Source organism: Buceros rhinoceros, unplaced genomic scaffold, assembly GCF_000710305.1.
Source record: "Buceros rhinoceros silvestris isolate BGI_N320 unplaced genomic scaffold, ASM71030v1 scaffold9613, whole genome shotgun sequence".
Taxonomy (NCBI): domain Eukaryota; kingdom Metazoa; phylum Chordata; class Aves; order Bucerotiformes; family Bucerotidae; genus Buceros; species Buceros rhinoceros.
The window spans coordinates 50,447-63,290 of NW_010405371.1; the positions used below are offsets into that span (position 1 = coordinate 50,447).

At 36.7% G+C, this 12,844-nt stretch overlaps 1 protein-coding gene across 1 annotated transcript in view; it reads left to right on the forward strand.

Annotated features, from left to right (window-relative positions):
- Window positions 1–12,844, forward strand: part of TDRD9 (tudor domain containing 9) — a gene marked incomplete at its 5' end in the record, with an annotated part of 56,162 nt that overhangs the window by 38,368 nt on the left and 4,950 nt on the right. Inside the window, 10 exon segments of the mRNA XM_010133691.1 lie at window positions 398–505; window positions 3,272–3,372; window positions 4,148–4,321; window positions 5,598–5,709; window positions 7,068–7,280; window positions 8,962–9,051; window positions 10,276–10,536; window positions 10,986–11,135; window positions 12,182–12,252; window positions 12,635–12,744. Coding sequence (XP_010131993.1) covers window positions 398–505; window positions 3,272–3,372; window positions 4,148–4,321; window positions 5,598–5,709; window positions 7,068–7,280; window positions 8,962–9,051; window positions 10,276–10,536; window positions 10,986–11,135; window positions 12,182–12,252; window positions 12,635–12,744 — 1,390 coding nt within the window.

Consider the following 12,844-nt stretch of genomic DNA (forward strand, 5'->3'; position numbering starts at 1 on the left):
GTTTAACTGTGTAAGCACTGAGCTTTTTCACAGCCAAATTGTTAAATACTGTAACAAGGAAACTGAACAATGGTAATGTAGCTATTTTATGTGTGTTTATTTTAAATAGAGGCTCTTCCTGAAAACAAGGCTAGCAATTACAGTTTTCATAGAGCAGGTCTGCATACAAGGATATTAAAATGTTGTAAAATTGTTCCAGAAGTTGATTGGTTTTCATGTAAGTATATTAAGAATTTACATGAGTTAATGTTTATTCCACAATTACAGTAATTCCTGGAAAGAAACAGGAAAAAATCTTCACATGAAGATCTTATGGTTTCTATTCCCATTGCTAGTGTCCTTCTCTTTTCAAGAAAATGAATATAATCTGTTTTACAAAATATTTTCTTGATTTCAGGTTGTAATAGCTGGTGCTTTCTATCCAAACTACTTTACTTTTAGAAAATGTGATGAAGAATGTGCTGTGAGAGACTTTGCTGGTAAAGATCCAAAAACCACTGTAATGGTATGTTACGAAGGTGAACAAATTAATAAAGAATTGAGTAATAAAAACATGTAGTATTTGGGTAGTGTTTTCAACTTCTGTTCTGTCCTGGGCAAGAACAGACATAATTATCTACTCTGATCCTCACTTTTTCTGAGTTCTCTCCCACTTTACTTTCAGTATAATAAACATTGTGTGGGTGGGCAGTTTTAGAAGAATTCTGTTGAGAAATGCCTCTATGCATTTGATTGCTAGTCTTACACAGACAAACAACTTTCATAAAACTAACAAAGGAATTAAAATAGAGAGGACTATCAAGGGTACTTTTTAATGAGTGTTTATGACATGTTGTTGCAACTTTGTTCCTTTTTGGTAATCTGCTTGATAGTGTATGGTGTAGTACAGGCTTGTTGCTTTAACATTACTCAGGTAGAGCACTGTGCTTTCTTTTAATCTTTTTCGAAATATTTTTTCTAAATAATCACTGAATAGATGCAAATTTGAAATGGCTTGTTGATTTTGCAAAATGGTACACAATCTAAACTAGGAAAATGTTTGGTGTTTCTGAACTAGGTATAACATTGTAAAATCACCATGACCTATGCTTAAAGAAAACAAACCTACAAACCAGTGAGCCTCAAACAATAAACTTGTACTGGCACAAGAAAAAATAGTTAGATCAAAAGGTAGGAGAGAAACTCATAAAAGCTTACTGACAAGGAATTTTTTCGTGGTTTACTGCTCACCCAAGAAGAGAGGCTAGTTCTATAGTGAAGACGATGCTGGCATGGCAGTGTGTGTGCGCAAACACATTTATGTATGTTTTTGAAGTGTTTAACATATTGTTTAAGGATATTGAAGTAAAATATCAGACTAGACACAATCTTGTGGAATAAAACCAAGGTTAGTCTTGCCACAGCAACGTTGATTAAGGTTAAGCTGTTAGATTTAAGGAGCTGTGTAGTTTCAATGTATGCAACTCTTGATCTGCTCATAATTCAACTGCTTGATATCTTGAAGAAGGAAGTAGCAGCTGCTGTGTCTTCATCAACGTAAATGATCTTTTGGGGCACAAGTGCTGCAAGTTCAAGCTCTCAATTTGAGAGACTCTCCTTACAGTCGTATGATGCTTCTAATGGTGCGTGTGCCAAAGACAGGAAAACTCAGTTATTCCTCCCACTCTTGGTCTCTCTAAATCATCTTGCCTTGAGGCAGTTGCTGCAGTCTGACCTAGACCATGTTTTTGAGCAGCAGCTCATCTTAGTATTGCAACGGCAAGGCATGTGAAGATTTTCCAGAAATAATCTCTTCTTTTCTGTGTAAGATTGTAGCAGCCAAAGAGAAGAATAGACAGTTGTACAGTCGTATAGCCCCTGAAAAAGAGTTCGAAGTCCAAAAGTTTGAACTACTTCTGGTAGTTAGGAGTTCTGTGAGTCTATATTACAGGAAGATCTCTTATGAGAGATGATTGATTAAGGAAAAGGTAGAGAAATGGATATCTGGCTACAAGAGCATATTAATAGTTGTGAACCTACAGCTTCCGCTGATGGAAATTAGTGCTGCTGGAGTCTTGCTTTGCTTTTGACTGCACATGCCCTTTTCTTATGTTGGATCTCATCTGCCTTCTAAATGAGCCAGGTGTTAAAGTAGGAGAAAGCTATTCTGTTGCTTTGTAGAGTTAGTTTTCAAGCTAGTTTAGCTCACAGAATTTGTGAAATGCATGACTATCTCTTTTGTAGCCTTGGTCATAATTAAAGTCATAATCCACTATATACTATCTATATAACCCACTATACTTAACGTGATACAATCCTATATATTTAACTAACATGTTATTCTAAACAGAGTGCCTTTGAAAAGGTGTTGCAACTCCAGTAACTTCCTTGATTTCTACTGGTTTTAGGATTAAAATCCAAGAAGAATAACAAAATCATAAAATAATTCACTTTGAAAGAGATCTCATTAAGTTATCTAGTCTGTTCATATGATCAAAGCAGCATGAACAGTGAACTCAGACAGTGTTGTTGAGGCCGTCATCCACTTGGTTTTGGAAAAAGCTCTTGAAGGTGGAGATTCTGCAGCTTTCCATGGGATCCCACCTACCAGTTCCCTGAATAAACCGAACTATGTTGTCCTCAACTTTAGCATGTGTATTCTGCTACTTGTCTTCCTCATTCTGCTTAGGATCATGAGCTCCCCTCTTTCATGGTTGCTCTGCCTCAGGCTGCTCTTGCTTCATCACTTGCATAACAAGTTTGATATTGTTCACTAATAGCAGATCCAGAAGAGCCATGTTTGGCTCATGACATGTCAAAAAGTTACTCAGAAATCTAGGAGCTTGTGTCCTGCCCTTTTGGCAAGTTATCACGGAGCTTATTGTCACTAAGATGCAGTGTCTGTGATCTGGAGACCTGCAAGTTGCCTAAAGGTTATCTGGTTCATCCTGACTGATGCTCTGTTAAAATTCCCGCCTCAGTGTTACCCTTACTGACCTTTTCTCTAATCCTGACCCACAAGAGCTGGGTTGTCCCATTGTCTGCTCCGTATAAGGGCACCTTACATTTGAGCTACTACTCCCACCCAGGGAAGCCAGGAGGTTGCTCTTTGTATGTCATCCCCAGGAAGCCTGTGTCCATCCATAACTGCTCTCTAGTTGTGTAAGCTGTCCCAGATTGTGTATCACTATTGCAGCTCAGGGGAAGGAGGAAGCTAACTATTTAGGTGAACTTAATAATGCATTAAAGTAACTTAATATATCCAATTTTAACTTCTTTTTTTTCTTAACAGCTGAGGAATATTCCTCCCTATGGATATCTATACCATAAACAGTTGCAGTCAGTGTTTAGACAGTGTGGGCAGGTGAAATCTATTGCCTATGACGGATCAAAGTAAGTGTAAAATACTCAAAGTAACCTGCCATTCCCAGTTATGAATCTAATAATCAGTTTATTTCTTTGACAGTCATCATCATGGCTTGGCTTTGCAGACGAAGATTTGGGAAGGGCTTTACCGGTGCACTGACAAAATGAGTTTATTTTTTTCTCATCTTTTTGAAGTCAATAATTTATTTTTAATATATTGGCTAGGTTAAGAAAAGTGGTTTTGAAGTTTGATATGCATTGGTTGGAATAACATTACATAAACCAGCCAAGTTAGAGACTACCTTCTTTTTGTCTCTTCCGTTCCCTAGTGGTGGACCTTAACTGCAGCCTATCTGTCTGTATGTATTTCTAACTTGTATACTGATTTTATCTCATTTGTACAGTCAGCTGGCTCTGTACAAAATGCGAGTGGCTGTTTTAGCTAATCATCTGACTAACTTTGGACTATGCTGCCCAAAGTTGAATTCATGTATCCCTTCTTATGCCTTTCCCAATCTTTAATTATTTTCTTACTCCTATTTTCACATCTTTTCTGTTCGTATTAAATATGCTCAGTATATTTGATATGTACTTTTGAGAATGTTAGGAAGTTTTCTTACTATGATAATTAAAGTTTTAAGGTGCATAAAAGCAGTAGGCAAAGCCTGTGAGGAACCTACTTTCTGCTGTTTGCTGGCCTGCTAGATAAAGTCAGAGAGAAGAAATTATGGCTTTTTCTTGGTATTTGATTCCTCATCAAGTATTTGTTGCAGTTTTTATTTGGTGGTGGTTTTTTGAACAGAGCTTTTGTGGAGTTCTCCCGTAACCCAGTGGAGGGCTTTAAGATTCTTCCTGCAGTGTACCTGTCAATCAAAATGTCACAGCTGAAAATTCCTCTGGAGCTGAAGCTTCATTATCCACATGATATCAGAAGGCAATTGCAGGATGTGACAATTGCAGATGTTAAATCCACAAGGTAATTGTATTGCATAAGGAAAATAAGTTTTGTTACAGTGGAATGAGGTTTGCTGGATTCAGTAGGAATTTTCTTGGAAGTGTCACCGAGGAAAGACCTGTCAGGTTCAAAACAGGTGTGTAAACTTTGTATAAGGAGAATGTTTTGCAGGACTAGAAATAACACAATTGTTTTACATATCTCTTTATAGTTAAAGATGTTTTATTGTTTAGGAGGACTCCAAGTACACACTGGTGGGGTTTTTTTAAGGTTCTAGTCCATTTGCCTTTGGCCTGTAGAAATATATGTGCACACAGTAATTTCTGTTCATGCTAGAGACAACGTGGGGATTGCTAGAACCAAACTAAGGAGTGGCATTTGGGGACATAAAAGAAAGTGAGGGAGGAAAAGCTTAGCAACAGAAACTGGGAGGAAATGTAACAACATAAGGTGGGAAGGCATGATAAAAAATACTGATAAGGAGTGCAGTGTAGTGAATCTCCTTGGTCTGCACCTGCTCTTGCTAGAAAAATCTGGCATGTGGGTTTCATTGCTGTTAGATGCTGTTAGATGTCTGTGGCTCTCAGCTTCAGGTCATAGAAGCAGCTTGCTGAAATGATAATCGGTCTAGCTCCTGATTGGTCTGCAGTCATTTTATTATTTTAAAATAAGAAATATAAATAGAAAGACAAGAATGAACTCGAGAATTTAAAAGTGCAGGTGAATGTTTTCCTTCCAGTTGGTTTTACTTGGTTTTTAATAAAACATTTTAGGAGTTTCGCTGTGCCCAAAACAGCATTTGAAATCTTTGTGAAAATTAATTCTTGTGAGACTCAGGAAAGAAGGCTCGTAGGGTGAAAAACTAATTTTAGAGTTCTTAACTTTTGTCAAATAAAAGTATCTAAAAAGGTGATATGCTGAATTTATCGTATGCTTTAGCATGCTCCATTTATTTAAAAAAAAAAAAAAACTTAGAAGGCATGCCATAGCAAAAAGAAATAAATAATCACAATTTAACCTTTAATTCTAATAAACTGATGGCATAGTTGTATCTTGATATATTTCTTCCTGTGTTTGGTCATAATGGAATTCAGACAGTTCTTCTGTAGTGTTCTGGTTCTGCGTGGTCATTTTCCATTCTAACTGAATTAATATATTTCTAAATAAAAGTCATTGATAAAGTACAGAAACATGCCCTAGGGACACCTTGGGAAGCAAATGAAAGCAAAAAATTTGAACTCCTAAGTTTTTGCTTGTGAGTGAAATATTTAGCATCCTTGCTCCATAAACTTTTTAGAGTACATGTGGACTGTCAGAAGCAGACCGTGGAGCCTGTGGAAATCTCATTTGGTACCTTGCAAGAGTTAGAGATGATCCCACATCGTCTTCTGTCCATCAAGATAGCAGAGGTAGGAATATTCGAGATCTGAAATAGGTCATATCTAATAACCAGTACCTAGATAACTTTGCAGAGATTAGTATCTGATGAGCTCAAATGAAAACAATGAGTACTACTTGTGTTTTTAGCACAAGTGCTGTTAAGAGGTGTGGAGAATATTCTTGGTGTAATTTGTAGTGGTTCTTTGTTGAACAGTATTCGCATGATGAAATTTGTTAGATTCATGTCAATAAATGTTAGCTGGACATAGGTATAAATGTAAAGAGGATTAATGGGAGAGGTGAATTATTTGTGTACACTATAGCAATCAAAATCAGTAGATAATTGGGCCGTTTACCTGGTTTTTATTAACTGTCAGTTTTTTTCTGAAGCTGTAGATGTGAGAAATTAGGTGAATTAAGGGTACCGTGTGCTCTTTTGGAAAAATACTGCATGCATAAAAGATACTGTGCTCATGTATATGTAAATGTTTCTGAATTCAGAGGCTGAGAAATTTCAAACCCTATGTTAACTCTCATCTCAACAAATTGAGTAATAGCAAGCCATATATACGCTGCTGAAATAAAAATAATAAACAAATCCAAAGCACTGACTTAGTGGGAATTACAGGCTGAAATATTAAAACAGCTCTTGATAGTTGTGACATGTTTTGCAAGTGCGGAAAAGAGTATTTTCTTAATTTTATTCGGCTGAGTCTCTTGGATGAAAAATGTTAGTGGATTTAATTAGACACCTTCCAGTCACTTAACTACGCTACTTCTGTTTAATACGTTAGCTTTAATGATTGTATGTATTGTAAAGAAAGAGGTTTTTTTTCACGCGCGTTTGATGTAAAATCAGAAATGGTATATGAGGTCAGAAGCCATTTGAAAAGATGACTTATTTTATTCAATTTGATTTCAATAGTGGTGTGTTCTTTTCAGTTTCCTAAGGGATGACAAATCGTAACGGTGACAATGCTGATTTACTGCGCGATGTAGCTAATTGGTATTCTTTCACTAATAAGAAAAGTGCGCTGTATTTGTATGTATCTGTTTAATCAACTGTATACCGTATATTTTCTGTTTGTTAATTTGGTTTAGAAAAATGGAAGCAGTATCTTCTGGATTTTCTGTATTTTAATAACGTTTATATCAGGGTCTATTTAGATGAAAAGTTTTGCAGTTGCACAGCAAATAAACATTTTAAAAATAACATCTAATTATGAGAGAGAAATGCTTTGCTGCATTATTGCAGTATGAGAGCATTCCTCTGGGTGTGTGTCAGGAGTAGCGATGCTTTCATGTATCTTGCTCAGGTGTGTTTTGTATTGATGGAGAAGAATGTAATAATATGAAATCTGATATTGTCTAAATTTTATACTTTCAGGTAGTAGAAGTTGGACACTTCTGGGGCTACAGGGTAGATGAAGAAAGTAGGTCTGTGCTCTGTTCTCTGACTGCTGAAATTGACCGCCAGGAGCTGATGGATTTGCCAGTGTCTCCTTACCCTGGGTTAGTTTGTCTGGCACCGTTCACTAAGATGGGAAATGAAGGATACTATAGAGCTCATATTCTGAATGTTCATGGAAATTTTGCTGAGGTACAGTAATACATTATGTCATATTAAATTGGTAGAATGTAATTGGGTTAACAATCTGGGAGCTATGCTCTTTTTTGTTTTTTATTTTTCCACAAAGCACTATGTTCGTGATAATTACAAATATTCCAGCAAAGAAATAAAATACAATCCTAATAGAATGTTTTCCAGAATAGATGAATCAGGCTTTTTTTCAGAACTTGGGAATATTTTCGTATTAAATTGAGAGGCTGTTGTTGATACAGTAAAGCGCCTTATGAGCTGAAGCAGAGTAAAGCAAAACAAACACTAAAACCTCTAGTAACTTTGAAAACATGGTAAGAAATGCCTAGATCAGAGTCCAGTGCTGCATTGCGCGCAGCAGCCTCATCACTTTATCTTTGTAATTATACTAAGATCCATCTGAAAAGTGTCTTGTTCCCACTGTATTGACAATTTTCAGTCAGTCATGGCCAATTCCTCTAAACTTGTTCTTCTGCCAGTGATTCTTCCCCTGCTTTACATAGCTTTTTTTTCTTTTCCTCCTCTTTCTCTCCTCTCCAATTCCTTGTTTTTTCCTTCCTGGACTTTGTTTTGCTAATTGAAGCAAGCTGCACTCCTTCTCATTTCACTACACTGACTCTCTCACTCCTCTGTTTTGTTTTGACCTCGGTTTTCTAAAGCCGAATTATGCATGCTGCCATACTTGCAGTTCCTTTGCTTATGCAGTGGTGCTAGTATTCCTTTTCCAACAGTGTTTCTCATCTGCATTAAAAAACATATAGTTTTCCTGTTCATAGCTTTTTTGCATGTGCTACCTCTACATCTTCTACTCAGTTCTGTCTCCTTGGTAAATTCCATCTAATTAGAATTTATAAATAGCAATGGAGCATTTGTAGCAGAAATTGCTAAAAATTTCAAAGGATATGATCTTTTACTTCCTGCTATTTGGGTTTCTCTGTTCCTGTTGAGTTCTCAGGTCCATTCAGTGTGATCTTTTTGTATCAGTGTTTACGTTGCTGAGTTCTGTATCATCAGCAAATTCATCAGAACATTTTGGCTTTTTGTGCTGAGATTAGTAATGGAAATTAGTGCCACCATTCTAGATTGGTATTCATTTTCCAGACCAATTCTTCTCTTTTCAGCAGTTAAGGATAGAATTTTTTTGTTGTTGTTCCAGAATTGGCCTTTGCACTGGCTATTCCTTCTTCAAATTTCTTGATTTCTTACCCTAGCTGGGTGTCACCACTATAGAGCTAATACTGAACATTGTCATCTGTTTAAAGTCACGGAAAATTAGTGAATAACGATGCTAATCTCATCGCTTTCTCTTTTGCATTTATAATCCATCACTGGATCCATGCTGGCTTTTGCTGATCTAAAAGCTCATATAGGATGTAAGGTTATACAGATTTAATTGCTGGGAGAGAATTGGAGCCTTTCAGAGAAATTTGCCTTTTCTAAATTTAGCAGATTATTTGCATTAGCAGTGGATGTTTAAGCCAAGGGATCAAATAATAGACATAATAAAATCTGGCCTACTGTTTTTGACATGACTTCATTTGCATGCTTTTCCAACTCTTGAGTTCACTTGATCAGATTGTGTTGTAGTGCAGTTATTAAAAGGTTGTCACTTTCTTGGCCGCTAAAAGTAGCGTTCTTAATTGCGTGGAATCTCTGCAGATGCTCTTGATTCTTTTTCCAGGTTTTTTATGTTGATTATGGCAACAGATCAAAAGTGCCTTTAAAGAATTTAAAAGAGATTCCAAGCTGTCTTCGAGAGCTTCCTTTCCGGGTAGGGGTGATGCTCTTTGCTGCTGCTTAACCTGTATTTTCATGTCTGGTCTGGCAAACAGAAATGTACTTAAAATCATAATGCTTTCCAGAATAATAATGAAGTAACATGTACTTTGCTAATGGGAGTACCTACAAATCACCTTCACTAACAGGGGGATAAATGTTTTCTACAGATGTGTATGCACAGAGCAGTAATTCTTGTGTGTAACAAATTGCTTTGTGTGTAATTGTAGAGAGATGTTATCCAGCCTTCTGGTTTCAGGGGCTAGAGGGGAAAGGGGGAAAAAAAAAATAAATAAAGCAAAGCCTGAACTTTGCTGCCTGACTGGATGTAAAAAACATTGTATTTGTTTTTTTTTAACTGAATGTTTGAACTAGTCCTGAGTCTGTGGGAACAATATAGTGGGATCTATCTCCAACCTGTAATCACAGGAAGAGTGAAAGGAGAGAGGAAACAGCTCTAACAGCTGCCTTTTGATGCTTGTTGCTTTTGGTTATCAGTTTCTTTGCTGTTCATCAGTTCTGTGAGAAAGCAGAACTTCTCCAGAGGAAAAGAATGTTGTTCTGTTTGCTCTATATGCAAAGCTCAAGAATAATAGGCTGAGCAGTAGATCAGCTTTGCCTTAGACTGAAGACCCGCTGAGCAAATGATGCAGGTTTATACAGCTTAGAAAACAGCCCAGAGAGAAGAAATTATCAATGACTAGTTTAATCTACTGTTCTCTGCTTAAACCTAGCTACTCCTACTACAGGTAAGTGGTAGCACGGTATTGCTTCCTGCCTTCATCGCGCAAGCTACAGTGTCAAGTCTCTTGAGTGCAGTTACTGTGCAGAGTATTTTTGTTCCGTCAAAGCTCCTGCTCTGCTATGCTGCTAGTTACAGGACAAATCCATAGGAAATACCCAATTTAAATTTCAGAGCTAGAAGTCTCTGTTTTTGCTTTGTGCTCCTTTGCTATTCTTTGAACTACTGGCTTTACTTGGATCTTTTCAGACAGAACTCTCTTAATAATTAAATAGTGATCTGTAACACAAATCTGAGGAACTTTATGACTAGTTTTTGAGAAACATGTTTCACTTGAGCTGTATGTACAAATAAGATAACTAGACTTCAAGTGAAAAATCAGCTTTCCAGTCCTCATTTGGGTATTTTTTATTAAATGAAAGATTTTTGTACTGATTCTCTACTCAGGCAAGTGTTGTTTCAATGTTTTTGCTCTAGGCTCTAGAATTCAAGATATGCAAGATGCGCCCGACTGCAAAATCTCTTGTGTATGGGGAACGGTGGAGTCACAGTGCTAGCCAGAGGTTTGCCTCACTAGTAAATGGCTGCACTCTCCTAGTGAAAGTGTATTCACTCGTGCATGGTGTTCTGTACGTGGATGTTTTCCAACACTCGAGGTGCAAAGAGCCTGTGAATATTCGAGATGTGCTTATTGAAGAATGTTACGCTGAACCAGCAGTAGAATCCTACCAGTCACAGGTGTGTGTTGAGTAAACTGTGTCTGCTTTTCTTATACTAATTTAGTTCAGTTGAGACTCTCTGAAGTCCTGAGAAGTTGAGCTGAAGTTTTGACTAATGTTATGGGATTAGACCAGATTAATACTTGAATGGGACATTATGTTCTTATGTGTGTGCATAATTCATATTGAGCTGTTGGTCAAAAGCACTGCTGCTTTGAGCACCTTCTGAAAGAGGTGTTTCCGAGGAGATAATTGCATCAAGTGAACTGCTCCACTGTTTTTAAAAAAAATTTAACTGTTTCATAATTTGTCTTCCATTTCTATGTTTTACATATTCTGAAAGGTGATAAGAAGATTGGGTTTTGTATTCATATGAAGTATGCATCTTCTTTGTGTAGGACTGTTTTTGTAAAATTTTTCAAAAACATATGTGTTTCGTGGCTTTAACATTCCTCCATTATTATGCAGCAAAGCCATGATTTGCTTGAGGAATTATTTTTGCATGAAGTATCAAAAGAACAGAAAATGCCTGTATCTTCAAGAGAGAAAGAAAAACATCTCACTGAAAGATTGTTAAAGTGCTTTTCTGATGATAAATCTGATGCGTCAACCCATAAGGTAACTTGAGAGGTGGGTTTGGTGTGTTATTACATGACTGCTGCTCATATTATTAGAATGGAAGTGAAGACTGAAAGAACCTTTCAGAACCAAGCCATATTTGATGCCTTTTGTAGTGCATTCTACTTTCTTTTGGTAGAAAGCCATAGTGTGACCACCATTGCAGACCAGTCTACTGCACAAAGTTAGCTTAAGGGCTAAGTGAACCAGCTGTTCCAACACATTCTAAGGCAGCACTTCAAACAAATGAAGAATGAAGATAAAATTGAGAAACCGAAGCAATGTTTCCACATCAGTCTCCATTAAATAAGCTACAGCAAAAAGCAGGATTACAACACTTAACAATTTTTCAGAAAATTTTTACGATACAGAGTGTGTAGTTCTTCCTCAGCTAGTGATGGCTAAGCAGCTAGGATAGGTGATGCAGTGAACACTCCAGTAACTGATAATAATGAAACTGTGTGCTTCGTCCACTGCCAGTTCGAAACTCAGAATTTAGCCTTACTTACATATTAGGAGATACTTAGTCACAGCTAAGCTGGAATATAAAACATGCAGATGTATGACCTGTTCTGCATTCTGATTACAAGTTAAACTTTGTCTGTGTGTTTAATTCTTTTTCCATTTCAGACCTGACAAAATTTCAGGATTTCAAGCACCTAATCATGGTCACTTTACCCACAGGAGTAATCCCGTTTAACTACTCACTTTCATAAAGTGTAGTATTTTCAAGATTAAAGACCTGCTTATGCAAACAAAAATGACCTGATTTTGTTAGGTGCTCTGTGAAGTCTGAACTTTAGGCTTAAAAAAGCCAGAGGAAAGTCACTAATCCCCAGCACCTGTGAAAATACACTATTTTTGTTTAGGTGCCTCAACAAGCAAAGTTTGCTTTAGATGGGTGAAAGGAAAATGTTCTTTATCAATTCAGGGTTGCTCAATACATGCTGAAGTGTGTTTTTTGTTTTCCTTTATAAACAGTTTTGACTTGGAGAGGTCCAGGTGCTGGCTAATCAGAATATCATTTGTTCTCTCTCTTTCTGAAGGTAACAGTTTTTGGGCCATTCAGTCCTTATGAGGTGAAATGCTACAGTATGACTAGAGTATCCCAGTTCAGGTATGAGAAGACTTTTACTTTGAAGTATAGGAACGTTCTCAGCTGTTATCGGCAATAAATAGGCAAAAATCATCCTAGTTACTCTTACAGATTTTAACAGAATTTTTATTCATTGAAAATACAAGTAGTAGTCAGGCCTGAATTGCATTAATATATACACTATTGCTATGTAAAACTTTAAGAATAGCTTTATTAAAGGTGCTTATTGTCTTGCAGACATTATTACCTATCACATATATGTGCTCAGTGGTATTCAGGTAATCTTCAGCCAGTAACTGCTGTCCATCAAGGTTTCTGTGTCAATTTAAAATAATTCTTTTTTTACATGGTTGTGTGGGTTTTGGTTTTCTAATGTTGAAAATATTTCTTATTTCCTCCTTAGAAGTACTTTTGTACAAAGGGAAAGTGTAAACTCTGTTGTTGTCGATGATGCTCCAGAAGATCACTTTCAGCAATTGCTGGTGGCTACTTACGTAGCAGCAAGCAGAACTGGTAATGCTTAATAAAAATGTTTCTCTAGTTCCTCTAGACTTTTGTTTTTATATGAGTAGTTCTGTGAGTAAATATGTCACTGTACGTTACATCTTTCATT